This window comes from Myodes glareolus, chromosome 5, assembly GCF_982192425.1.
Source record: "Myodes glareolus chromosome 5, mMyoGla1.1, whole genome shotgun sequence".
Taxonomy (NCBI): Eukaryota; Metazoa; Chordata; class Mammalia; order Rodentia; family Cricetidae; genus Myodes; species Myodes glareolus.
The window spans coordinates 87,759,300-87,786,370 of record NC_142030.1 but is presented as its reverse complement, the minus strand read 5'-3'; the positions used below and the strand labels follow the sequence as shown (position 1 = coordinate 87,786,370).

Genomic DNA, 27,071 nt, shown 5'->3' with positions numbered 1-27,071 from the left:
TTACCAAAGTACACTGAAATATATTTTATTATATAAAAATAACCACCAGCAAAAGCGTCAGTGAACCCTCAAAAAAACTGAGAGGAAGTTTGTCAGCTAGTTTTCTCCAGCTGGCTGTGCATGAAAACGTGGCTCCTCTTCTGATAATAATGAGACTGTGATGGCATCATGACTGTCCCCTAATGGTCTTGCGTGCAGTTAGGTTTGTCTTCCAAGAGTTTTGTGTGAAAAAGAGGACTAGAAAAGGTCATGACAGCCCTATAAGAACTAGCCACATCTGGATTTCATAAGCTACAGAGACAATGAGCAGTGTAGTAACAATAGGGAACTGTGGTGGGCTGAAAATCAACGAAATTTATGCTCTGGCCATGCCAAAGCATGCATGGGCAGCCCGTATATGGTGGTTCTACTGAACTTATCCATATTGAGTTTAAAGGTCTAAGTTAAGTTAATGAGGACAAATGACCAGGTCTCTCTTCCTCAAGAGGGCACCAGATCTCATTACAGATGGTTGTGAGCCACCATGTGGTTGCTGGGATTTGAACTCAGGACCTTTGGAAGAACATGGAGTGCTCTTAACCACTGACCCATCTCTCCAGCCCATAAGGTGTGGCTCATAGGGAGTGGCATTATTTGAAAGGGTTAGGAAATGTGGTCTTGTTGACTACGCATAGCCTTGTTGGAGGAAGTGTGTCACTAGGGGTGGGCTTTGAGGTTTCAGAAACTCAAGCCAAGCCCAGTGGCTATCTTTTCCTGCTTCTCCAGCACCATGTCTACCTGTGCACCCCCATACTTCCCACTGTGACGATAATGGACTAAATCTCTGAACTTGGAAGCCAGCCCCAACTAAATGTTTTCCTTTATAAGAGTTGCCTTGGCTTGAGGTCGGCCTGGTCTATAGAGCTAGTTCCAGGACAGCCAGGGCTACACAAAGAAATCTTGTGTCAAAAAAAAAACAAAATAAAACTCCCAAACAAACAAACAAACGGTTGTTCTGGTCATAGATGGCATCTCCTCACAGCAATAGAAACCCTATGGCAGGAGCTATAATCCTAGAACTCACCTGAGTCCAAGCCTAGCAAAGCACAGCAATACTGCACTCTTTATTTTTTTAAAAAGATGTGATCTTACAAAATGCATCTAATTCTTAAAAACTCACAAGTATATCAAATGTTCATTGATTTTCCATCTCTTTGGCCAGGAACTGATAATATGGCGATAATCATGGCCCTGTCTTCACAAAAAAGACTCTATGTAAAAGCAATTTTGAATTAACCTTGGCTGGGTAGAACATCTGTAGACTATCATTTGTTCCTGAGGAACTTCACTTGGTTTCATTCTATAGGAATAAGCTGAAATCTACTAGGCATCTAACAATTTTTTTAAGTTAAAAAAAGAGGGGATACAATGCCCTCTTCTGGTCTCTCTGGGCATCACATGCATGTGGTGTAGATACACATGCAGGAAAAGTACCCAGACACAAAAAGTAGCAAAATAGTGATTTCAAAAGTAAATTGGGCATGGTGACAAAAATCTGTAATCCCAGCCCCAGGGGAGCAGAGACAGGTCAAGTCTGGGCACCTGATAGCCAACTAGCCTAGGTTCAGGGACCCCCATCTTCGAACAGAAAGGACATCTTCATGTTGACTTCTGGCCTCCACGTGAGGCCAAAGGGATCACAGGCACACAGGCGCACACAGATACACCGGGGAGGGAGAACAGAAGCTAAGGATAAAGACCATCTCAACCCCGAGGCGCTCTAGAGCAGGTAAACTAAGGGCTCTTTGCTTCGAACTATTAACTACCAATTAACTAACTAGAGGTGTGATGTATGGGCTGATTTTTTTTCTGTTATCTCTCTTCATCTTCCAACTCTGAGAAGTCAAAAATTGACCTTCATCTCACAGAACTTAAGAAACCAAGCCCTCCATCTCTCCCCAAACCGTTCCCCAGCTCTTGTCTCCTCTGTAGTTCAGCCCCAGCAATGTTACCCTCCCGAGGGACAGTACTACCAAAGCGACTTTCTCAAACACAAATCTGATTATACCCTCTCTGTGGGGTTTAACCTCTAGTCTGTGTAAGTCTCTCTTCCTTCTAGGAGAACACATTTGTCACAGCATTCGGGTCATTTCCATCCATTCTGAGGCATCAACTCCTGACATGTCCCAATAAGTACCTTATGCTAAAGCTACAACTAAACACTGCCTTGTATTCCCCCACATTATCAACACCACACCCTTCATTTCCCAGTCCAGAAAATTTCTTCATAACTTGGATGAAGGACTGGCAAGATGGTTCAGTAAGTAAAATGCAAACTTAACTACCCAGTTTGATTCCCAGAACCTACATAAAAGAAGGAGAAAAGCAATTCCAGTTACCCTTTGACCTCCACAAGTATTCATTCTCATATCCCCCCCCTCCCTCTCTCTCTCTCTCTCTCTCTCTCTCTCTCTCTCTCTCACACACACACACACACACACACACACACACACACTCACACTCACACATACACACACGCAATACGGAGAATACCATGACCATTAGTCCGTAATCTTGTCACTCAGGAAAAAAGGTAAAATACTTAGTATCAGTTTTCATCTGACCTCGAGACACATTTCAATTTCATAAACAACATACTTCACAGTATGACAAACTTGGGCCAAACAGTTCTGTCAATTCAGTCACCACGTTCACCCCATCCTGTTAGTCAACCTAGCCTACACTGCTTTTCCTAGGACCAAGCAGAGGTCATCCTCTACCTCGTGGTTGGTGTCTACTGCTTAGGCTGACAGTTCAGAGCACACATTTCCTGCCTTCTGACTGAGGGGCTTGCCCCAGTGTTTTCCTCATTAAATTCTTAAGCTCATTATTTAAGTGAAGATATCCTCTCAGTGATCAGTTGAGTACAGAGCATAGAACATAATAAAAGATAAAATTTCTTTATATATAGAAATACCCTTACTAAGGGTAAAAAAAAATATTTCTACCAGCCAGGCAGTAGTGGCGCATGCCTTTAATCCCAGCATTCAGAAGGCAGAGGCAGGAAGATCTCTTTGATTTGAAGGCCAGTATGGTCTATAAGAGCAAGATCCAGGACAGGCTCAAGCTACAGAGAAATCCTGTCCTGAAAAACCAATGTGTGTGTGTGTGTGTGTGTGTGTGTGTGTGTGTGTGTGTATTGTGTGTGTGTATTTCCACCATCTGTGTCTAGCTATGTAGTTGGAGACTGCTCGTTCATTTCCCAGTCGCCCAGACCCAAAATAATTACACAGAAACTGTATAATTAAAATACTGCTTGGCCAATCACTTAAGTGTATTCCTAGCTAGCTTACATAATGAATCAACCCATTTCTATTATTTTATATTTTACCACGAGGCTCATTGTTTACCAGTAAAGTTCCTGGACGTCTGTCTGTCTCCTTTGGTGGCTCCATGGCTTTTCTCTGACTCCACATTCTTTCCTCCTCCATCTGCTTGGAATTCCTGTCTTGTTCTATTCTGCTAAGCCACTGGTCAAAACAGCTTTATTCATTAACCAATAAAAACAACACATACACAGAAGGACTTCCCATATCATAGCTACAACTTCACTGACCCTGCCTTGGTAGTATAATAAAGCAGCATAGTACAGATGGATTACAACTATTTAGCTTTAGATATATATATTATATCACAAATATATATATTACATCATATATATAAAATAGTCAGGTAACAGTATACAGCTGTAATTCCAGAACTGAAAAGGTTGAGATGGAGGATTATTATGAGTTTAAGATCATTTGGGCTATGTAGCAAGACTTTGCCAACCCTCTCATCAAAAACATTCTAAGTAAATATTAACAAGTAAATAAATAAAGCTTCCATCATAACAACATTGGCAATTCAGCAGAAAACATGTGATGCCTTACTTATCCAGTGATATATCATCCTACTTTAATTACAATTAAGTAAACAGAATAAGTTACTTCTTCTGTATTCATTAGAATAAAGGATTTCAATATAAAATCTGGGGGCAGGGAATGTAGCTCAGATGGGAGACTTCCTTACATGCAAGAAGACCTAGATTTGATGCCTACCAATACCAGGCGTAGTGATACACATCTACATCTGGGAGTCCAGCACTTGGGAGTTATATGCAGGAGAATATAAGGTCAAGGCAACTACACAGTAAATTGGAAGCCAGCCCAGGAAACATGAGACCCAGTCTCATGTTTTTATTTTATTAAAACATAACAAAATAAAAAGTGAAAAAAAAAATAAGCATAGGAAGATAAGCCTCCAAGGCCGAGACAGCCTGGAGTCTGCCTGAGAACCTAGCAACAGTGCTGACAGAGGGCCTGCGCAGGCCTAGTCAATGAGGGGCAAGCATGTGATGCTGTCTGACGGTCCAGCAACAAGCACTGTCAAAGGTCCTGATTGTGCCTAGCCAATGAGGAACAATCATGCAATGTCAACAGATGGGAACACAGCTTGGGAGCTGGGAGGAGGATATATAAGGCTCTCCCCATTGCTGAGTAAATGAGTGTGCTTTGCCACTTGACTGACTCCTCAAATCTATGCCATTGACTCTGCCCCTTCTCACCCCCTCCCCAGAGGGAGCCTTTAGGACTCAGCTACAATTAAATACTTTGATTTATATAATAATAAACAATAGACCTTGTCATGCAAACCATATCTAAAAAACAATCTCATGTCATTATATACATATGCACATTTACTTAGTTTTATGGATATCAATTTTTCCCTACTTTCATGAACAAATATGGATGGAAAATTAATTCACAACCAAGAGTTTGATCTCTCAATTTCGTCTAGATGACAGGTGGATTCCTCTGTTCCAGACCAACCTGCTCGACATAGTGAGCTCTAGGACAGCCAGGGCATGCTTTAGAAACCCACAGCTACGCCTAGGTTCTAATTCTAACTAGCTTCCCTACAGAGCAGGGCTCTCTTAGGCAAATCACTTCACACTGCCAAGCCCTATGTGATATCATATGCACAAAATAAAACTCCGGATTAGATAAACCTTTCCCATACATTCTTGATCATAGAAATCACCCATAAAAAACCAGATTTTAGGAACTAGAAGCCCCTGGACTGAGTGTGGCAGAGGGCGGGAGCAGGAAGAATCCCACAAGCTCAAAGCTGGCAGGGCACACAGTAATACTCTGGGCCAAAGCAGAACATGCACAAACACACAGCCTCTTTCCCTACAGGTGCTGACGCAGCAGCTCTGGCTAGAGGTTCACCGTCTATACTCAGAGTTCCCAGACAGCTTTTGGGATGTTTTAATTTTACTGCTTCCTGATTTCTAAACTGGCAATTAGTTTCAGCACTTGAAATTTTATGATACCGAGCAGCACTCTAGCCCAACTGATATTAATTCCCATGAAATTACATTTCACTAAAGAACAATCAAAACCTTTTCCATATTCTCAATCTATCTTACTTATTAGCATTTGGGTCCATTTTTCATGTCAGCTTAGATACCAGTATTTATTCTGAAATTTTGATAAGATTTTGCCTAAAATATACTTCTAGTTGAGAAATGTTCATCTGTAATTTTCACATATGCAACTATTCCTTAGGTTAATTACCAGTCAAAAATTTGGTATTAATTACTATTTATTCTTGTCAATCCTCAGAAAAGTTTGCTTTTAAACACTGAACTAAAGTCATTCCTGGCTGTCCTGGCAGCTGTTCCAGGACCTTCTAGGGACACTGAAATCTGAGGATTCAAGTCTCATCTATGGAGTATTTATGTATAATGCCTCTCTCCATGTTACCTGTCCTACCCAACAGAGAGTTAACACTATATCATGTTGTTAAAATAAATTGTTGAGGGGATAACAAGGAAAAAAGCTGTTCACTATGAACAGTTTTGGTTTTGTTTCCTGAAGTAGCTTCAATTCCAGCTGAATCTGCTAACGTGAAATCAAGGCTGACTGTAAAACCACTTCAGAACTGTAAAACCACTTCTTAAACTTAAATTTCTTCTCTGTAAGTTCTAAAATAGTGTATGTAATTATATGCAAAAGTCACCACTACAGAAATACATCAAATGACAAGGAATCTTCTATTCATCCCTCTCACCCCATTTTAATCTCATTTCCCAGAAAAAAACTAAAACATTTTGTTGAAAAACCACTCTCACAAATACACAATTGTGAGAAAGTTGATGTACTCTAGTGTGAAGTTTTAACAACCAACAATCAGAAGGCGGAGTCAAAATAAAGGGAAAACGTACCATTTAAATTAGTTCTTTAAATATTACATTGTCTTAGACTTTGATAAAAAAAAAATAAATGAAGAGCTAGGTCATCTGTTAAGAGCACTTGCTACTCTTGCAGTAGACCAGGGTTCCCAAAACTCACATGGAGGCTAAAGGCACCTGTAACTCTAGTTCCAGGAGACCCAATGCCCTCTTCTGGCCTCTGTAGGCACCAGGCATGAATACAGTGCCCACACACATGTGGGCAAAATATATACTCACATATATCAAGTAAAGTACATTTTGAAAAAAAAGAATCGGGAAGAATATTTGCCTTCAAAAAGTCAAGATGATTTTTCTGCCACTATTATATTTACCCTGACTCCAAAGCTGCAAGGCATACACACAGAAATAAAATATACTAAAACCACTAAAACCAGTAAGTTATTCAGAACTGCAAAATGTGGTATCAATACATTCACTGGAAGAACATTATTTTAAATGAAAACCTTCTAAAAAGCAAGACAAAGAAGCAACTGGTAATTTAAATAACTCTCACTTTACATTTAAAACATTCCTTAGCAAAATTTTACCACTAAAATGTTCTCATATAGGCTTTTAAAAGAGTAATTTAGAAGAGCAACAATAAAAAGTTACAACTTGAAAAACTCTTGATTCTGACAAAAATTAAAGTATACAATTCAAATTCAGGTCTATAAACGTGATACTACTGATGGAGTCTAGTCTGAAGTTATAATAGTTAACAATTAGAAGTCAGCGCTATAGAAAGAGGAGCACAATAAGTTATTTAAATTAGTCTGTAAATAGTAAACATTCAAAGTTGCCAGCAAGCTCTACGGGGTGAAAGAAACCTAAGTAAAGCAATTAGATGGCTACCGAATACTTTATTTCTTCACACATACAAACTGCACTAGAAAAACTGTAGAAAGTAAGTAAAGTTTGCTTTAAGAAGATAGATAAGCTATGTTAGGACATCTGGGTTACCGAACGCGTACCTACCTGGGTCTGAAAGAGCAGCTCCCAAACAAATGCTGTTTCACAGTCAATAGTGTGCTGTGTAACTATCTACTTGGCCTTGAGACTTCCAATTACTCAGGAGTGAATGTAGCTGCCATATGAATCCAACTAAGAGAGTAAATCCTGAAGAGCTGACTGTGGCATATTCAGAAATAGAATTTAACTGCCCCCAGAACTAGTGAATGGTTGACATGTGACATATGCACACGTAGACAAGTCAGGGAGGGTAACCATATGTGAATCTGGAGCTATCAACGAGAACTGAAAATCTCGCATGTGGAAAAAGATCAACATTCCAGGTTATCCTTAATAATTTATTTTATAAATTTTTAACTAAGTTACTCTTGAGAAGTTTCTCTCAATTCCTTACAAGTATTAAAGTGAGTTGTTTTTTTTTTTTAAAAAAAAAAAAGATAACAGAGAGCAAAGTCACTTCCACTTAGTGCTAGACCTGGTGATTTTGTTCACTCTTGAGTTTTATAATACACCCTTCTATATAATAGTCCTTTATCCCAAGACTACTATTCTCATGAAAAATCATTTAAGTATGCAAACCACTTTTTAATTTTTAGCATTCTTTATGTGGGTGTACACATCTGTGTGCATGCACAGAGGCCAAAGGATATGCTGGGTATCTGTTCCATCATTCTCCACCTTATTCTTTCAGTCTCCCCTGAACCTGGAGCAAAGCTGGTGGCCAGCAAACCCCAGTGATCTTCCTGTATCTATACCTCACAGTGTTGAGGTTACAGAGTTAAGAGATCACACTTGACTTGTTTTTATGTTAGTGTTGAGGATTTGAACTCAGGTTCTCACAACAGTATGACAAGTGCTCTTACCCACTGGGCCATCTCAAAAGACTGCTTTTCAGAAACATTCTTGATGATGCTTATATTTTGTGAAATTTGCCCAAAGCACACTGTGAGCTTCAAAATACTTGGATTCAGTCGGGTGGTGACAGCACATGTCTTTAATCCCAGCACTCGGGAGGCAGAGGCAGGCAGATCTCTGTGAGTTCGAGGCCAGCCTGGCCTACAAGAGCTAGTGCCAAGACAGGCTCCAAAGCTACAGAGAAACCCTGTCTCAAAAAACCAAAAGGGAAAAAAAAAATTGGGTTCATGTCTATAGACTATCTGTGAGTTCCTACATACTTATTCCACTTAGAATCCTTCTACATGTATCTTCTACCAGAATGAGTTAATGGCTATTAAGTAAGCTAAAATATCTAATGTGTAAGAATTTACCATAACTGAAGCATATAAATTAATACTTACATTTGTGATTTTCCCCCATTTTTCCATTACATTTTTAAATATTACTTTTGTGTGTGCATATGTATGTGTGCATAGGTGTATACACATGGAAGCCAAAGTAGGGGCTCCAAATATTCCAAAATAATCTGTCAAAATCTTTCACTTAGAAGCAAATTTTATAAGAACAAGAAGCAAATTTTATAAGAACAAGATGGCTTTTAAACTCTAGGTGTGGAGGCCATAAAAAAGTTCAAATGTATTTCCTTCTACTTTATAGTACAATTCACAAATGTATGTATTTTAGACTAGAAATAATCTTACATATATACAAAAACTTACCATCTGTATGGGTTTCTTGTGGAGATCTCGTTCAGTTACCAGTTTTTCCTGGTCAGTGACATAAAGGCCTTTCTGTGCTAATGCTTGGATTACGGCATCATGGCCCAGGAGGGGCTTCGCTGCGTCGCTCTTCAGGATGAGGCTCCCAGCTCGACAGTACAGCTCAGCAGACAGAAGCAGATTAACAACAGGTGGCTTGATGTGCTCCTGGTCATACTGATCTGTGTAAAACGGTTCTTGAAGTTCCTCTGGCACATTTTCTATGAAAATTAAGGGGAAAAAATCTTTTTATAACATTTCTATTAAAAATTCACACATGTCATTTAATAATTACTATTCACATCACAGAATTTGAAGTTATTTCTAAAAATATTAATTAGTCCTTTAATTGGCAAGATGATTTTCCTTTTTTTTTTTTTTCCTGGGGTGTGGGGGCTGGGCATAAGACCTAAAAGGAAAGATACAAATTCCCTCTATAGAAGATATGGTTCTGAGATACACAACAGGAGAAGCAAACAAGGAGAAAAGCTTCAGAGTGTGGTGAGCCAGGCAGTGGTGGTGTACGTCTTTAGACCCAGCACATGAGAGGCAAGGGGCAGGCAGATCTCTGTTAAGTTTGAGGCCAGACTGGTGGTCTACAAAGTTAGTTCCAGGACAGCCAGGGCTACAGGGAAATCCTGTCTCTAAAACAAAACAAACAAAAACAAAAACAGAAAACAAAACAAAAGGTAATTATTATGAAATGTCTTAGCGGATATTTTATTTCCTATAATAGAAGTAAAAATAATTAATAGGTAATCTTGGCATTTAAACACTAGCAATGCAGAAAGAAAAGTGAGTACTCACTACTAGGGTTTTAGGTTCTCTGCCTTACTGTCTTCGTCAGGGCTCTACTGTTGTGACAGAACACCAACCAAAAGTATCTTGGGGAGGAAGGGTTTATTTCAGTCTACAGTTTCACATCATAGTCCATCAGGGCCCATCACTGAGGGAGTGGGCAGGGCCTGGATGCAGGAACCTAGATGGCATGTCTTACTAACCTGTTCTTCACAGGCTGGATTGCATTAGCTTGCATTCCTTTTTCTTTTTAAGATTAATTTATTTATTATGTATACAATGTTCTTTCTGTGTGCCAAAAGAGGGCACAAGATCTCACTACAGATGGTTGCAAGCTGTCATGTGGTTGCCGAGAATTGAACTCTGGAAGAGCAGCCAGTATTCTTAACCTCTGAGCCATCTCCCCAGCTTGCATTCTTATAGCACCTAGGGCACCATAGTGCTGGGCCTTCCTACATCAACTATCAATCAAGAAGATGCATCAGGGACTTGCCCACAGGCCAGTCTGGTGGGAGCATTTTCTCATCTGAGGCTCCTATTTCCCAAGTTTGGTCAAGTTGACATAAAACAAGCCAGTACACACACACACACACACACACACACACACACACACACACACACACACATCTCTATACATCCACTTAACGTTTACTTAATGGCTTCACATCCATTTATACATATTCACACACAGTTTTACAGTATCTTGGTGAAAAAGACAAGTAGGGCAATACACAGGTAAATCAGAGAAGTATAAGAACACTGTCAGGCATTGCTCTAAACATGAATACTAACCACCTTTTATGTGTCTGACATAAAAAAAAAAGAACAGTTATCTTGTCCTAAGACACACAGCTATAAATACAGAGATTTAGTTCTAAACAGGTAATACACTAAAAAATGGCTTTGATATTCCAAGACCACAAGGATGGAAGGTGAAAGGTGCAAGCCAAGGTGCTATTTTCATTTCATTAAGGCACAGCATAAACCTTAGATGAAAGGTCTACTTTGAAAACAACTCTGGTAGTACAAGAAGAGTAAGCATTTAGTGCAAAATCAAAGAGTGCTTCAAATGCAGGCAGGTGTGGTGGCGCACACTCAGGTGAACCCAGCACTCAGGAAGCAGAGGCAGGGAGCTGTCTGAGTTCAAGGCTACCCTGGTCTACAAATTGAATTCCAGGATATCCAGGACAATCAGGGGCTACAGAGAAACCATGTCAACAAACACACAAAACATTATTTCAGATACGCTTACAAGTAGTTTTGTCAGGCAACAGTGGCTCACACCTTTAATCCCAAACTCAGGAGGATCTCTGACTTCGAGGCCAGCATGGTCTACAGAGTGAGTTCCAGGATAGCCAGGGGTACACAAAGAAACCCTGCCTTTAATCCTCTCCAAAGTATTTTCAACCCTCTAAAGAATGAAAAAGTTGTCATGATACCAAGTTGCTCTCATAAATCTCTGCTTATATCCACAGGCCGCCTCCAGCCTTAATTAGAGAAGGCTCTCTTTACAACGATTAGCAAGAAACACAGCGACGTGTGGCTGCTCAAGGTGATGAGGGTTGAACTGGTTCAGCCCTAAAGGCATTCATCCCCTCTAAGGCAGTGGTTCTCAACCTTCCTAATGTCGCGACTTTAATACAGTTCCTCATGCTGTGGTGACCCCCCCCACCATGAAATTATTTTCGTTGCTGCTTCATAGCTGTAACTCTGCCACTGTTATGAACTGTAATTAAGTATCTATTTTCTGATGATCTCAGCGATCCCTGTGAAAGGGTTGGTCGACCCCCCCAAAAGGGGTTGCGAACCGCAAGTTGAGAACCACTGCTTAAGTTTGGGAACTATTACAGAAGGAAGGGGTGAAGAGGTGTAAAAGTTGGTGTGAAAGCCATCTTCTGGGCACAGCACGGCCAACACAATCTGCAATGAGCCCGCACAGACTGGGCCTGGGATCAATACATCAAGTAACTCACAGGGCCTGCCCTCCCTGCTAAACTCTCAGCTACCATGGATTCTGGGAGAACAGACACTGGCTAGTTGTGTATGCCACTGAGCTAGCCCATCAGGTTCCAATAAATAGCGCTAAACCCAGGACACACGGATGGCCCTGATCAAACCCATCAAGTCAAAAAGGGACTGGAAGCAAAGCGACTCCTAGGAAGGAGGGCAGAAGGGTTGGGGTTTCAAAGAGCAGCAACCCCCTTAGGAGGGGGCAGCAATCAAGAGTGGACTGTATACTTGTAGGAACTGTCAGGGGATAGACTCAACAGCAGTTATTTTCTTAAAAAAGAAAAGAAAGAAAAGAAAGGAAAACTCCATATTGAGTACTTTGCAGTCATTCTTCTGTATAAGTGTCCTAAGGGCTGGGACGGACAAGTAAGAGCCACCACACCCAACACAAATCCTCAAAGACATTCTTTTTTTTTTTTAAAAAAAAAAACAACTTTATTTAACTTTATTTCATGCGCATTGGTATAATGATGTCAGATTCTCTTGAACTGGAGCTACAGACAGCTGTGAGCTGCCATGTGGGTGCTGGGAATTGAACCCGGGTCCTCTGGAGGAGCAGTCAGTGCTCTTAACCACTGAGCCATCTCACCAGCCCCTCAACGACATTCTTAAGAAAAGACTTTCAAAACAGATTACAAGGTTTACATATTATTTTTCAAAATTATTTGGAATACTTTTTGAAAAATGAGCCAAAACAGAATATTTGAAAAGAAACGGGCAAAAACAGGTAAAATGTTTCATTCTTTTCTGAACTCTAGAACAAAACACAAAATAAAAACTTATAAATACAGAATGGCCGAGTGAAATAGCACTGTGAGAATGGCAAAGGATGGAAGACAAGTTTTTCTTGTGCGCCAGGTCTTTAATACCTATCTCAATCATGTTACGATCAGCTGACTAGATTTACATTCTGAAATTCACAGACACTGGAAGTGCAGTAGCGACAGCATTGCTCAGGCAACAGTCTAGGAGAGGTCAGCTGCCAGTGCGCCCATACTCCTGCAAGTGGAACAGTAAGGGGCAGCAGATAGGAGGGGAATGCCGCATTTTTCAACTCTTCAAAAAAAAAGTTTCTGAAATAATTACTAACACTGATATACAAATTCTAAAAACCTCCAACTAAAGGTAAGCCCAACTTTGAACTTTCAATTAGCTGAAAAACATAAAGAGCCATCACTAATAGTAAAAGAAACTCATAGTACTAGTAATCTAAGAAGCTACAATTAAAGATGCTTTTGACATCACACTGTTAAAGAGGGGCTGGAGAAAAGTTCAGAGAGTACCAGGCCGGCTGCCACGCCTACCAGCCTGAGTTTGAACTGTAACAGTAATTCTAGGGCAGGAGAGGAGGTAGAGGCAGGTCAGAAGGTCACAGGCCACCTAGCCCGGTAAAGTAGAAACTAGAGAGTGTCCTGCATCAACAAGGCAGATGTTAAGAACCAACTCCCAAAAGTTTGAGTTTTCACAATTTTAATTATCCCCTAACTTCTACATCTTTCTTTCTGCCCCTTCCTACTCTAATGTCTCTGTCCTGTGTCACTTATGCACAGAACTATGACAGAGAGCAGGCTCTTGTTACTAAAATAAAGCACAGCCTAAATACAGATGACACCAATTAAGAAGTCCTTCCTCCTCTGAGCTTCACTACCAAGCCATGTGCTGAGTACTGCACGTGCCGCATGGCACGCTCAAGCGTAGTCACCACTCCCTCCTTCCATTACCGGGACCAGCTCTTTTATGCTCCAGATCATTACAGAAGCACCAACCTACTTAATTCCCTTGAATGCCACAAAAAAAAAAACCTAAACTCACAGGAATCAGGTTTCACAGTGGCCAAGGGGTTACAATATGACGAAGACTAGAAGGAACTTTAGTGTTGTATGAAATAGTAAATGTCAGTATAAATACAGAGTATTTAAAATATACTATACACAGAGAAAAATAAAAAATACATGTAGCTATATGTTCTCTGTGTTAGCTTTCTGCTAAATTAACATTCCACAGCAATCTACAATCTTTATCTTAGTTTCCCGCATTCTTCCCATCAAAGCCTGGTACAGAGAAAGTACAGGATAGCTTAGAACACCTATGTTCCCTCACACACGTGCTTAACTATGTGTGAGCATGAACGCCAGAGAGGAAGGAGATGCTGTAAGAAGTGATGCAACTATGTCAAGGGGATGGTGGCTCCAGATGGAAGGGGTCATACTGGCCAAATCTAGGGCGATGTGAGTTATACCAAATGCATAACAGTAAAGGACTAAAATGCATTAAATAAAAGATGAACCAACGATTCTGCCCCAACAAATAAGTAAATACATAGGAAAGGAAGAGCTCTTCTTGTAGTAGAGTACCAACTAATAAATGAGAAGAAATGACAGCAATAATTGAGATTCAGGCAAAATCATTACTTGATGCTAACATAGTAGGTACAAGTTTACAGAGTCAAATCCCCATAAATTATTAACTAAAAATGGGGAAAAAAGAGGGGCTGGAGAGATGACCTTGTGGTTAAAAGAATGTGCTGTTTCTACAGAAGACCGGGGTTGAATTCCCAGTACTCCCATGGTGGCTCACAACCATCTCTAACTCCACTTCCAGGGGGACACAACACACTCTTCAGACCTCTTCCGGTACCAGGCACACACGTGGTGTACAGTCATACAAGCAGGCAAATCATTCACATATGTAAAATAAAAATAAATCTTTTTTTAAATGTAAAGAATTCATTTTATAGTGGAGAAACTTTGGCAAATGATCACAGCAAACATCCCTGACAGTGAAACAAACACAATGTCATGTGATCTGATTTACTGAGAATACGTATCTTTTGTGGCAGTTTTGCCAGATTTGTACTACCTTCAACTACTACAACATTAGACAAATCCAAGTTAAGAGACATCCCGTAAAAAACTGACCCATTTTTTTCTAAGATAAAAGTGCATTTTATTTAAAAAAAAAAATTAACGTTGAAGGTTCACACACTGGGGAATAATGCAAAAGAGGAGTTACCACTTCTCTACTCCAGCCCCAGACCGTCCTGACATCACTGTACGAGAGGATGTCAAGTCACTCAGACCTTGGGAGGAACACAGTGGGTAAAGAAACTTTTTCTATTTGAACATGTTTCCTTCGGGCTATTTGGCTCGTCTTTAGGTGCCAGGACACCTTTGCCAAGGGTTTTGTGGAAGGCAGAGACGGTGCTAGGTAAAGAGGCAACAGGGCACATCTGGTGTAGAAAAACAAGTGCTGGCTGTGGTGGTGGTGGTAATAATAAGAGAAGAAAGAAAGAAGGTCAAAGAAGATGGAAGACAGAAGGTAGACATTACCAGGGATTTGGGACATGGTCTCTAGTTCCTGAGCTTCTATCAACTTAACTGAGAGAAGTTAAGTTACCCTCTGTTTCTCCAGTTCTAAGCATTCCTATTCTGGGAAACAGCCAGAACCCATGCCAGGATCTCATCACCATTCTAGCCACTCAGACCCAAGATGGAAGGAGACATTTGCTAAGGAAAGTCCAGCATTCCGGAGCACTGAAGAGAACCACAGAGAAAGAGGTGAGCCAGGCAACTCCTGTATAAAACCGATTGCTTTTACCAGGCACACAGTGTAAACGTAGATTGGCAAGGACTAACACAGGGGCCAAGGGAAAAGCTTGAGGCCCAGCTCAGCATGTAGCTTGGTGCTTGGGCTTTTAAAATGTTGCTGTCATGACAGACTGCAGAACTATCAAAGATTAAAAGCGAATGTAAACATACTAAGTACGATGCATGATCCCTAATTTAACTTTGCAATGAGAAATAAAATAGAAATAATTAGCATTGAAACAAAATTGAACATGGGATGTGGATTAGAAAATATATCATAGCTAATTTTCTGATTTTTTTAATGGAGATTATCTAAGAAAATTAATTTATATTTAAAGAAATACAGTGAAATAACTGGGCATAGTGGTACAATGTCCCCAGTGCATAAATACAAAAAAAAACCACACACATATTTGTATCTATCTATATAAGTCACACATACACATATATAATGTATACATGTGTTTGTGTAGAAGGAGGGAAGGAAGAACAGAATAATAAACTGAACAGTATGTTAACACTTGGTAAATCTAGGTGAAGGGAAAAGTATAAGACCTCAAAATGGCCAGGCGGTGGTGGCGCACACCTTTAATTCCAGCACCAGGTAGGCAGAGGCAGGTGGATCTCTTTTGAGGCCAGCCTGATCTATAAGAGCTAGTTCCAGGACAGGTTCCAAAACTACAGAGAAACCCTGTCTCGAAAAACCAAAAAAGACCTCAAAATGCTGACTACCAATCTTTCCAGCCAGACCTGAACATCTTCCACAGTTCTACACACGAATGAACTACAGTGTTCTGGCTGTACAAGCCAGAAATCTAGGAGTCATCATTACTACTATTTCCCTCTCTTTTAACCTTCAATAAAAGCTCCGAGCCCAGACTGAATGTTCCCCTTACCATGTCAACTCACGTCTCTTTCGTCCATACAATCAGCACTTTTCAATTACTACATTTATTGCTGGTTTTGCAAGCCCACGTTCATTATTGTGTTCATTCCAAAGCATACTTACTCTACTTGGGGCTGAGGCAAGGGCTCAGTGGGTAAAACATTTGCTGCGCAAGCAAAGGAACCTGAGTTCGGATCCCTGGCACCTATGTAAAAGGTGGACATAACAGTATACACCTATGAGCCCAGTGCTGGTGGAGGAGACAGCTAAGTCTTGGGGATTTTGATGTCAAGCCAGCATAGTCAAAGCGGTGAGCTCCAGGTTCTGAGAAAGCCTGTCTTAAAAGAAAAAAAAAAAAGTAAAAAGCAACAGAGGAAGACACTTAATGCTGACCTCTGTGAAAACACCTGTGCATGTGCACTTGCACGCACGCACACACACGATTTTTAATTAATTAAAATAAAATTTCAAATTAAATCATTCTTTCTAGTCAAACCCTGATTATTTTGCATAAGCAAAGTCAATCATGGCACAGAGCCCATCCATCCCAAGGGTTTTCAATTATTTTTTCTCTCTCTGAGGATTAAAATCCTTCCTCTGGCATATAAGAAAAAAGTGCTCTTGACTCTGCCAGACACACGCGGCTTCTAGAAACCAAGTTCTCGTCTACTACAGAGCCATTGCACATACTGGTCACCCGTGCTGCAATGTTCTCTCTTGCTATTCTTTATACCCTTTTAGATTCCCAGAGGTCAGTGATTTACAACATGGTCCAATTATTCCTTTAAGAAAAGAAAAGAATGTACCATTTATCCTGTTGTCCCTATATCTCAGTGTGCCTCTACTTTAAAGACTATTCAATTCTATTAGAAAAGATGAGTGAGTTTGTAGCTTATAAAACATAACTATGTGTTGAGGTATTTAAAGTAAGGAAAAGTTTAGCAACTAGAGACTCAACAGAATGTACTGAAGTGTTCGTATTATATGTATACAAACATAAGGAATGGAAAATACCCTAATGCTCACCTAGATACTAAATATTCATGTTATAAATATATACACATATATGGTACTAAATATTTATGACACAGTAAATACAGAGAAAGGGTCTATAAAATTAATATTCATGAGTCCTTAATCCAGCTATACAACAATGACGTAACTATGGCCTAGACGCTTGCTACCCAAGGAACACAAAATTCATGACTATTCATTAAGCTTACTGGGAAGCTTCAACTGTGGCAGACATGCTCATTCCTCTACTGTCTCTGATAAAGACAGTATGTGTCAGTGGCTGTGTTTCCCTAAGGGGCTCCTTGTTGGAATTTCAACTCTTGTCCTGATGACCATATCAAGAGCAGGAAAAACTAAAGTGGGGAAAAGATGGGCATAAAAATATTGTCTATCACAGAATTTGAAATATGGCTCTTCCTGCTTCCACCTTAACCTAATTATATTACCTTTTCCCTCTCACTTATTTCTGTAGACTGATGTGACAAGTCATGAGAGTCAGCACTTCATGCTATTTTCTCTGCTTTCTCTTCCAAGACCTCTGGGATGGGCTGCCTGGTATGTGCGAAGAGATTATTACTGTATCAGGGTAATTTCCCATACAGCACTTAGGGCAACCAAGTAATACAGGGAAGTTTCTTTCTTTCTTTTCTTTTTTTTTCTTCAAGACAGGGTTTCTCTGTGTAATAGCCTTGGCTGTTCTGGAGCTCACTTTGTGTGACCAGAAATCTGCCTGCATCTGCCTTCCAAATGCTGGGATTAATGGTGTACGCCACCAAGCCTGGCAGCAAGAAGTTTCTTTTTAAAGGAGTATTCCAATGAGCAGAAGACATTATGACAAAGTGACAGACAGATATGATGTATAACCTGGTTAAAATAAAATCCACACACACAAAACCCAATTTAAAAAAAAATTGAATGTAATCTATTCTCTAAATCAAATTATCAACTCAGAAACCCAGAAGAAAATAAACTTGTTAAACAACTCTCTGGAGATCTAAAGAATAAAAAATTTCATTCCTACAAAACTACCACCTGGGGGGTAGAGGCAGGAGGATCTGAAGCTGAAAGTCATCTCTGGCTACAAATGTGCAAGGCCAGACTGGCTTCCTAAGACAACAACATACAAGCTCTCCTTTTCTCAGCATGTACTGTGGCAAACACCGTGACGACATTTTGAAGGGAGTGTGTTTCTGTGGTTCTCTGGTCCTCATTTCTCTTACCCCCAGGCTTCCCTGTTCCTGACCTGCAGACTCCCCACGACTCTTCTCATCTGTCAGGTTTCACGTGACCGTCTGCCTACCCTCTACCTTTCTTCACCGCCCATCACCCTCCTCTTGGACTCCTTTCCAGAATTTAGACTTCTCCCACAAGTACAGCTATTATGTATGTCCTGTATATGTTATAAGCAGGATCTGTACATTTAGAAGAACATGAGATTTGTTTTTCTGAGTCTAGGTGACCACACTTATTATATTATATAATTATTATTATACTTTCTAGATCCATCTATTTTTTCTTTTCCAATTTCATGATTCATTTTTCTTTAACATATGTACCACATTTTCATTATCCATCTGTTGATGACCATTTAGAGTGGTTCCATTTCCCTGCTATCAGGAATAAAATAATAAACATGGATGTGCAAGTGTCTCTGTGGAGAATACAGAGTTCTTCGGGTTTGTTTCCAGGAGTGGTATAGCTGAAACCCAAGGCATTTTATTGAACAAATAGTCTGCTTTCTCCAACAAGCAAATTGTAAGAAAGACAAAATAAGACAGAGAGGGAGTCTATATATTTGAAAAACAAAGACAAACTTCGACCAAATGGCCCTTTTGCAGACCCTGGCAAGGACAAGCAAACAACTAGAAAAAGAAGGACTGTACGAAACAATCTGCAATGCTAATAATACCTATGCCTTGGGGTGGGACTCTGGCGATGACAGTGACATGGTTACAGTTTAAAGAGTTTTGGCTTTGGACAGAGAGCAGTTTCAGATTTGCTTTAAGTAATTGGTGGGAGTGGAGTGAAAGTATTTACAGATGGATTAAGACTGGCCACAAGTTCATGACTGTGAAGGTAATGAGGCCACAAAAGTTTATTGTTAGTATACATAAGTGAGATATCATCAAATGGTTTTGTTTAAGAAAAAGAAAAAGGCAAGATAAGAATGCAGAACATAATCATCAGCAAAGGGCTCTGAACTGTGGGGTCCTGGCTGACACCTGGACCACCTACAGCTATTTTGTACCATGACAACTAGAGAATGAAACCCATCTGTGATGAAGGGTACAGCTAAAGGAATCAGGGAAAAACAAGACCTGAAGATTCAATCCAAATCCATCCTACTTTAGGACTCTTGTAGTTTTATAAACCAATACATGCTCCTTATTGTTAGTCAATTTGAGGTGGGGTTTCCATTAATTAAAAATGAAACTATCTCCTATCCCCTTTCAACCTAGTCACATCTGTCCGCATGTACTAGCTTAAACATCCAATAGATCCCCTACTCAAATCCATTTCCTAGTCTATTTCCAAGATTTTGTTTTTCTTTATGATAATATGCATGTAACATGAAGTATACACTTCAGCCTTTTTAAAGTGTACTCCTTGACAGCTTCTGAAAAATATTTCTGATGAGCTGCCTTGCCCAGAACACAAACTGAGTAGGTCAGGGTGCCAGGCAAGAAGGAAAACTTTCAGTAGATTTAGCTGGATGGGTAAAGATAATTTAACTAGCCCCTCTATGCCTGTTTCTTCACTTATTTAAAAAAAAGAAAGCTACATTCTGGCTTCCAATATGGATATTCTTTACACTTTAATGTACAAATACCATTTTAACCTGACAATGTGTTACAACAGCAGGTGCAGAGAACACTATGGAATTTGGACAAGAACTGAGGATGCTGATAAAATTCTATAATATACAAGAGAGGCCCTAGAATGAAGCATTGCCTGATCAATAGTTCTATAGTTGGAAAACCCTGATTTAGTGATTTAGGGGAAGAAATAACATATCTGCTCAATAGGGTTGTTCTTAGAACTAAAAGAAAAATCCATGTTCAATGCATTGAATAGTAATAGTAATTAGCTCAAAGTACATGGTATAATAAAATGTTTTTTATTTTAATTCAGTGCATTTAGGATAATTTATCTACTAGCAACAACAAAACCTGATTGTAAGTACCACTGTGCACTAATTTACCTTTCAGACTAGTTTTCCCTCCACTTCACTACATTAATCTTGCCAAATCTGTTGTTTCATTACCACCACCTAGATGTCCTACCTCCATGGCCTGCATCCAAACCATTTTCTTCATCTTCAATGCCTATTTCAGGGTCTTGTTTCAACCGGCCTCCTTTACTACAGAGATCTGACTTCAGACTGCTGAGCTGAAAGTGATCTCCCTGGACTAGCCTCCAGCACCACTCCCCACCCCTACCAGTCTTTCTGAATGTCATTGTGGCCACTGTAAGCCTCTTATCCTGAACTATACTGTAGTTAGACTTTCCTCTTTGCTTAAACCACTGTCTGGCAAACACCTTTCCTCCCAGGGCCTCAGCACTAGTATCCTTTCTTCTAAGAAAAAAAAAGTAAACATTTATTAATTTATTTATTTATTGGGGGGAGGAAGGAAGAAGGCTTGTCTCGTGGTGCATGTATGAAAGTCAAAGAACAACTTGCCAGAGCAGAGTCAGCATCTCCTTCCACCATGTAGTTCCTAGGACTCAACCTCAAGCTGAGCCAGCTCACTGGCCTATATGCTCTTCTTACAATACAACTCTTAACTGATCGCTCTGACTCTGCCTCCTTTTCCTCTAAGTCCTCACTCTTCTAAATTGTGTCTTTAACTTTTTCCTTGTCCTTACAATCATATCTACCTGCAACTCAGTTGCATTGCTACTATCCACAGAATGCTCCAGTCTCGGCTTCGGAGTCACACTGCAGTCTTAGCTCTATTTGTAACTACCCACTTTACCAGATTTCTCAGACAACATATTTGGACCTATGCATCTAGCTCATAAATATCAAAACCATCTGCATTCCCACCCAATCTGCTGCTCCTCTGTTAGCTGGTGCTACAGTTTACCTTTCCAGTCACAAGTCTCCTTATCCTCATTTATATTCTTCAAAATCACCCATGGATGCCAGGCGGAGGTGGCGCATGCCTTTAATCCCAGCACTCAAGACAAGAGGCAGGCGGATCTCTGTGAGTTCAAGGCCAACCTGGTCTACAAGAGCTAATTCCAGGACAACTAGGGCTGTTACACAGAGAAACCCTGTTACGAAAAACCAAAAATCGCCCATGTATCCCAAATTCAGTCCTTTAGAAATACTAAGGATTAAATTTCTGCAATATTTCTCTGCCTCTTGCTTCTTTTCCCTTCCTTTGGCCCAAGGAATATTCTTAACTAGTAAAAGCACACAGCAAGTCAGACTTCCCTGGTTTTGATCCTGGTTTCATTGATTTGGTGCCTTTGGATAAACTCCAAAAGCCACAAATCTCATTTTCCTCCCCAGTAAAAGTGGGATGAGTTACAGTTTCCCCCTCTTAAGGCCATCAGGAGGGTTAAAATGAGATACTGTGTGAAGTGTATGACACCCAGTAACTGCTCGATGAATACAGCAGATTTACTATTATTTCCACCCCACCTTGAGCCCTCATCACCTCTTGCCAGACTCTTGCAATAATGTCCCAAATGGCCTCTTTGTACCTTTTTCACCTCATGGCTACTCAACACTCTAACAGTCCTTGTAAATATTTAGGAGCCAGAACTTCTATGAGAATTTAACAGTATCTGCCAGGGACATAAAAGAAATGGGACAAGGTATATTATGACAGCAAATGATTTTATACCACTAACTAGATGGAGTAAGAAAAAGGGGCCGGGTAGAGGACGCTGTCTTTAAGTAAAAGTGCTTGTTATACAAGTCTGAGGACCTGAGTTTAGATCCCACACAAAAAGCCAGGGTTGGTGGGAGCACACACCTATAAGGCCAGCACTGAGAGGGAAGAAAAGTGAAGATCCCTGAAGTTTGCTAGCCAGTCAATCTAACCAGATTGGTGAGCTACAAGTTCAAAGAGAAATCTTGTCTCAAAAAGAGGAGGGCAGTTCTGCCTATGGCCTTCACAGACACACGCACACACATGAATATGTACCTACATATGTACACACAAAAGACAATACAGCTACTGAGGCTAAAATGAGAAATTTACACTACAAATTGGGCCTTAAGGGGGGGTTGATGGCTCACATTTGCAATCACAGCACTCAGGAGGGGCTGAATAAGACAACTCACATGAATTCCAAGCTAGCCAGAACTGTACAGCAAGAACCTGTGTCAATACACACACACACACACACACCCCAGGCATAGTGGTGCATGCCTTCAATTCCAGCACTTAGAAGGCAGAGACAGGAGAACCTGTATGATTCCAGGCCAGTCTGGCCTATATAGTGAGTATGAGGCCAGCCAGGACTATAGAGTAAGACCCTGTCACACCACAACACACACACACACACACACACACACACACACACACACACACACGAGTGTGGGAAGGAGAAAGGGAGTGGGATTCATTCCAAGAGATTCTACACCCATCAGCTGATGAGTCAAAAGAAGAAAACATCGAAGGTAACCTCAGTTACACTGCTCCTTGAATGTGTTGTTTTCAAACACAGCAGTGGTCACCACACAGTTCAGCTTCTCTAGGCTACATGAGACACTGTCTTTCAAAAACCAAAAAAAAAAAAAAAGAATACATACACTCTCTAAAAGATGGGGCCTTTGAAATATTTTTCAGAACAAGAAGAGTATTATTCACGCAAATACCTCTTATCTGCTTTCTAGGTATCACAATGTCAGTGTCTCTTACTGGTTTTACAATTCAATTAATTTATTCTTTGTCCAAAATTAATTCTTCATTAATCATTTTGAATTGCCTTTTCAACATACAGTTCTAAAGCTGATATTCTGTAGGACAAAAATTAGGAAGGGACAAGTAAGATTGCTTAGTAGATAAAGGCCTGCTGCCAAGTCTGACAGTTTGAGTTCTAGCCCTGGAGCCCACATGCTAAAGAGAAAACTGACTCCAGCAGGTTGGCCTCTAATGGGTAGGTGTGTGATGCACACACAGCATATAAATATAATAAATAAATTATTTCTAAAACTTTGAACATTTCTAACAACAACAACAACAAAAAGCCTGTACATTATTCTAAAAATGTTGGGTCAATATTTTGAATAAATGAATACAATTATTAGCTTTGAAGTATTTGCCTATTAACTTTTTTGTGTTTATGGCAAGTAAAAATGTAGCAAAAATTAAAAAAAAATATTACCTTTTTTTCTAGTCACTCTATGTAAGTTTATGTTTTAAAGATTATCAACAGGAGCTGGAGAGATAGATGGCTCAGTAGTTAAGAGTACTGGCTGCTCTTGCAGAGGACCCGGGTTCAATTCCCAGCTCCCCCATGGTCGCTCACAGCTGTCTGTAACTACAGTTCCATGGGATTCAACTTCCTCACACAAACATACGTACATGCAGTTAAAACACCAATCCACATAAAATTAAAAAATAATAAAACAAAAAAGACTGTCAATAAAGCAAAGTAAAGATGATCATGGTGGCACACATCTCTAGCTCCAGCACTGAGGCCTGGTACTAAGGCAGAGCATTACTATGAATCTGAGGTCAGTCTGCGCTTCACAGCAAGTACCAGCTCAGTACACACACACACACACACACACACACACACACACACACACACACACCTTAAAGAATCTATCAATTTGTAAGCTACTCTCTTAAGGTCTTCCTCAGATCTTTTTATCCATGTCAGTGGCTGCCCTGCAGAAGGCAGATTGCACTGACAGTATAGTCCCATACTTCCTTTCTTCTCAAGTGTGTTCCAGTACTCCAGAATCCAGTGACCGGCCTGACATACATCCCGAAAGTAGGGCATGTCTGCTCAGAAGCCTCTGGGAGAGGGAACAGCACAGCGTTCACGTTTGTGCTACAAGCACCTCTCAGTTTCAGATGGCGAAAATGCCCCGGGTCCTCCCCGTCTTCTAGCTGCCACACAGGAAACGCTGCCCATTTCCCTGTTTTTCACGTAGAGCCTCATCAGTTCTCCAAACAGATATTTAGTATACTGCTTCCCATTTCTTATATCAGTTTTTAAAAAAGTACTATCTGTGCTTCCTATTAGACATACACACAAAAATTCCTTCTAAACTAACAAACACGTTTCTAAATGGGGGAATTCATCTACTCTTTAACCCAGATGTACAAGTCTTGAAAACACTGGCCCATGTGTAAGGCTAAACAATACAGCAGGATTAAACCATTTAGCCACATATCTTCACAGTCCTGAAACTGGAAACCAGTCACCCTCCAAGAAACATCCAGAGAACATTTTGCAAGCACTGAAGAACTTCACTAATTTTTTTTTTTAAGCATTCCACAACATGAGCTCCTAAAGCAAGAGCTAAGGAATTACAGCAGGAGGCCCCTTTCCTGTTATTCTGCAAAGACTGGGCTATGGAGGGAGTGTTGAATTGCCACAGTACTACAGGATTTTTGTGTCAACAGCATATGCCTCCCCCAACCCCCCAAGAAACCACTTCTACATCAAAAAGAAAACCTCAAAGCAGGAGGTTTTGTTTATCTGATTTTATGACATCAAAATACATTTAGAAAAAGGAATATGCCTCAATGATATTAAGTGAAAACAGCACCCTACAGTCAGAAAACTAAAACTGGTTTTAATGGGTGGCTTAACAAGGATTTGAAATGTGTGGAAGGGTGGTAGAGGAAATAAAGAATGACAGCAAAAATTAACACTGCACTTCAACAGAGACCACCTTTCATCCTACAAAGCCTGAAGAGCAGCCACCATGACAAATGTCAAAATCAATATAGCACCATGGACCATCCGCCTTCTTCCCGTAATAAACTCAGATTTCTTGGTAGGGTAATCACAATTATGACTGAGAGGGAAATGTATGCAGCACAATGTGGAAAACACCACAAATTGAAGCCATTTTAGGAAAACACGACAATTTGCTCGTTTAATTTACACACACACACACACACACACACACACACACACACACACTAAAAGGAATCTGGACAACCATCCTGCGATCAGTCAAGGGCACCTCATTTAAGACCAAACCTGCCTTCTTTCTTTTTCTTAGAGCTGGTCTCCCATCATCTCCCTGAACCTGTACCGGAAGACATACATGGGGGAAGGGGTGGAATCAGGAACAAAAACCGGGATGTGGACATCATCGGGAGGAAGAGGAAGACAAGACACCACTTACCTGTCCCAAAGGCTTTGGCCACCAGCCAGGCCAGATTGCAGGCGATTTTGGCCCTGGAGAAGTCGTAGTGGTCAAAGGGCTTGATGGCTGGAACAATGAACGTCCTTCTCATCTCCCGCGGGTCTGCAGCATCCCCCATCTTTCACGGCGGCTGGTCGGGACGGCGGGACGACAGCCTTCACATGGTGTGGCGGAGAGGGACTTCAGATCGTCCGCGCCGGTCGCGGCCCTCCAGGGCGCCGGGCGCGGAAAAACTCAGCTGCGCTCGTCTCGAGCCCGCCGCCGCCCGCGGGAGCCGCCGCGGCCCCGGGCATAGATGTGAAGCGGCGCCGGGCCGCGCTCGCTCCAGCCCCGGTCTGCCCCGCCGCCTCCCCTTTGTCTCCGTTTGGTCACACGGGCTCGGAGGAGGGTGGCGGCTGCGAGGGCCCGGAATGCTCGGGCGGGGGCAGCCTGGACGATCACGTCGCGGACAGTGTCCCGGCCATGGCGGAGCGCGCACGCCCCGCCTCACTCACGGCCGCCCCTCTGGCCGCGGGACCCGCCGCGGAAAACGTCAGAATCGCTGCAGCGCGCGAGCCGCCCGCGGCCCGGCGCTTCCCCGGCGCTCCCGTCGCCGCCGCCCGCCTCCTCGGCGGAGCTCACGGCCGAGGTAGCGGCCCTGAGGAGGCCGCAAATCACGGGCCCCCGGCTCCTGCCTTATCGGGCTCGCCCTCGTATTTTCCGCTGCCCCTCCCGACGCCGGCCGCGTCGTTCCCCTACAGCCGCCGCCGCCGTGGCCGCTGCGGTTTTCCGGCTGCGGCACTGGATGGAAAGAGCAGATGGGGAGACTGAGCATGCGCCTGGCGCGCCCGGCCCCGGCCCCGCCCCCGCCGCTGCCTCGCGTCGCCGCGCGCACTGAGCATGCCCAGCCCGCGCCGGGCTCCGCGCCCCTGTCCATTAATCAACAGAGTGCCCGCTTGAGTGGACGTCCTGTACGTCCCCGGCTTCGGGCTGCCGCCGCTGACACTGCTGGAGGAGGCCAGGAGAGAAAGGGAGGAGAGAGGCTTTTTCCTCCTGATACACGTGGTTTAGCCGAGAGAACTGATATTTATTCCAAATGCTGCTTATGTCACACACGTATTGCTGCGAACCTGCCTTGCACACCTTCTTAGTCCTTGCAGTAACCCTGAGAGATAGGTGTTACAGCTGGTTGACCACGAAATTATGGAGGGATGCAGTGAGTTAAGGCAGTAAGTTAAACCCACGGGGTTTAGCCAGGGTTGAAGGTCAGTTTAAAGTCTCCAAACCTGTATTGTATTTATATAAAGACATTTTAACTTGATACTCCCCATTGAAGTTTTCTAAGTGAGGGAACAGGTTTTCCGTACCTTCCGTTACCTCATAGAAAGAAGCAGAAATCGTTTCACACACACACACACCAAAAAAATGCACAATTATAATTTGTCATAGATTTCTATGAATTCGTTTGGTTCCCAGAGATGGGCATGCTTTCTCAGACCTGTGCGCTGGTCCTGTCACTGTGGTCTCTCTGTCCTTGTGACTTTAAGCCCCTCCACAAATT

The 27,071-nt window shown here is 41.6% G+C and overlaps 1 protein-coding gene across 4 annotated transcripts in view; it reads right to left on the bottom strand.

Annotated features, from left to right (window-relative positions):
- Positions 1-26,289, bottom strand: part of Camsap2 (calmodulin regulated spectrin associated protein family member 2) — a 90,133-nt gene extending 63,844 nt beyond the window's left edge. The window contains exons 1-2 of one of the 4 annotated variants that reach the window (XM_048430928.3): positions 25,511-26,289; positions 8,845-9,104 (exon numbers count right to left, since the gene is read on the bottom strand). In XM_048430928.3, the coding sequence (XP_048286885.3) occupies positions 8,845-9,104; positions 25,511-25,649 (399 nt within the window). In that variant the 5' untranslated portion in view covers positions 25,650-26,289. The remainder of the gene's footprint in view (positions 1-8,844; positions 9,105-25,510) is intronic. The other 3 variants (XM_048430930.3, XM_048430929.3, XM_048430931.3) reach the window with 3 other exon arrangements.
- Positions 26,290-27,071: the final 782 nt, after the last annotated feature.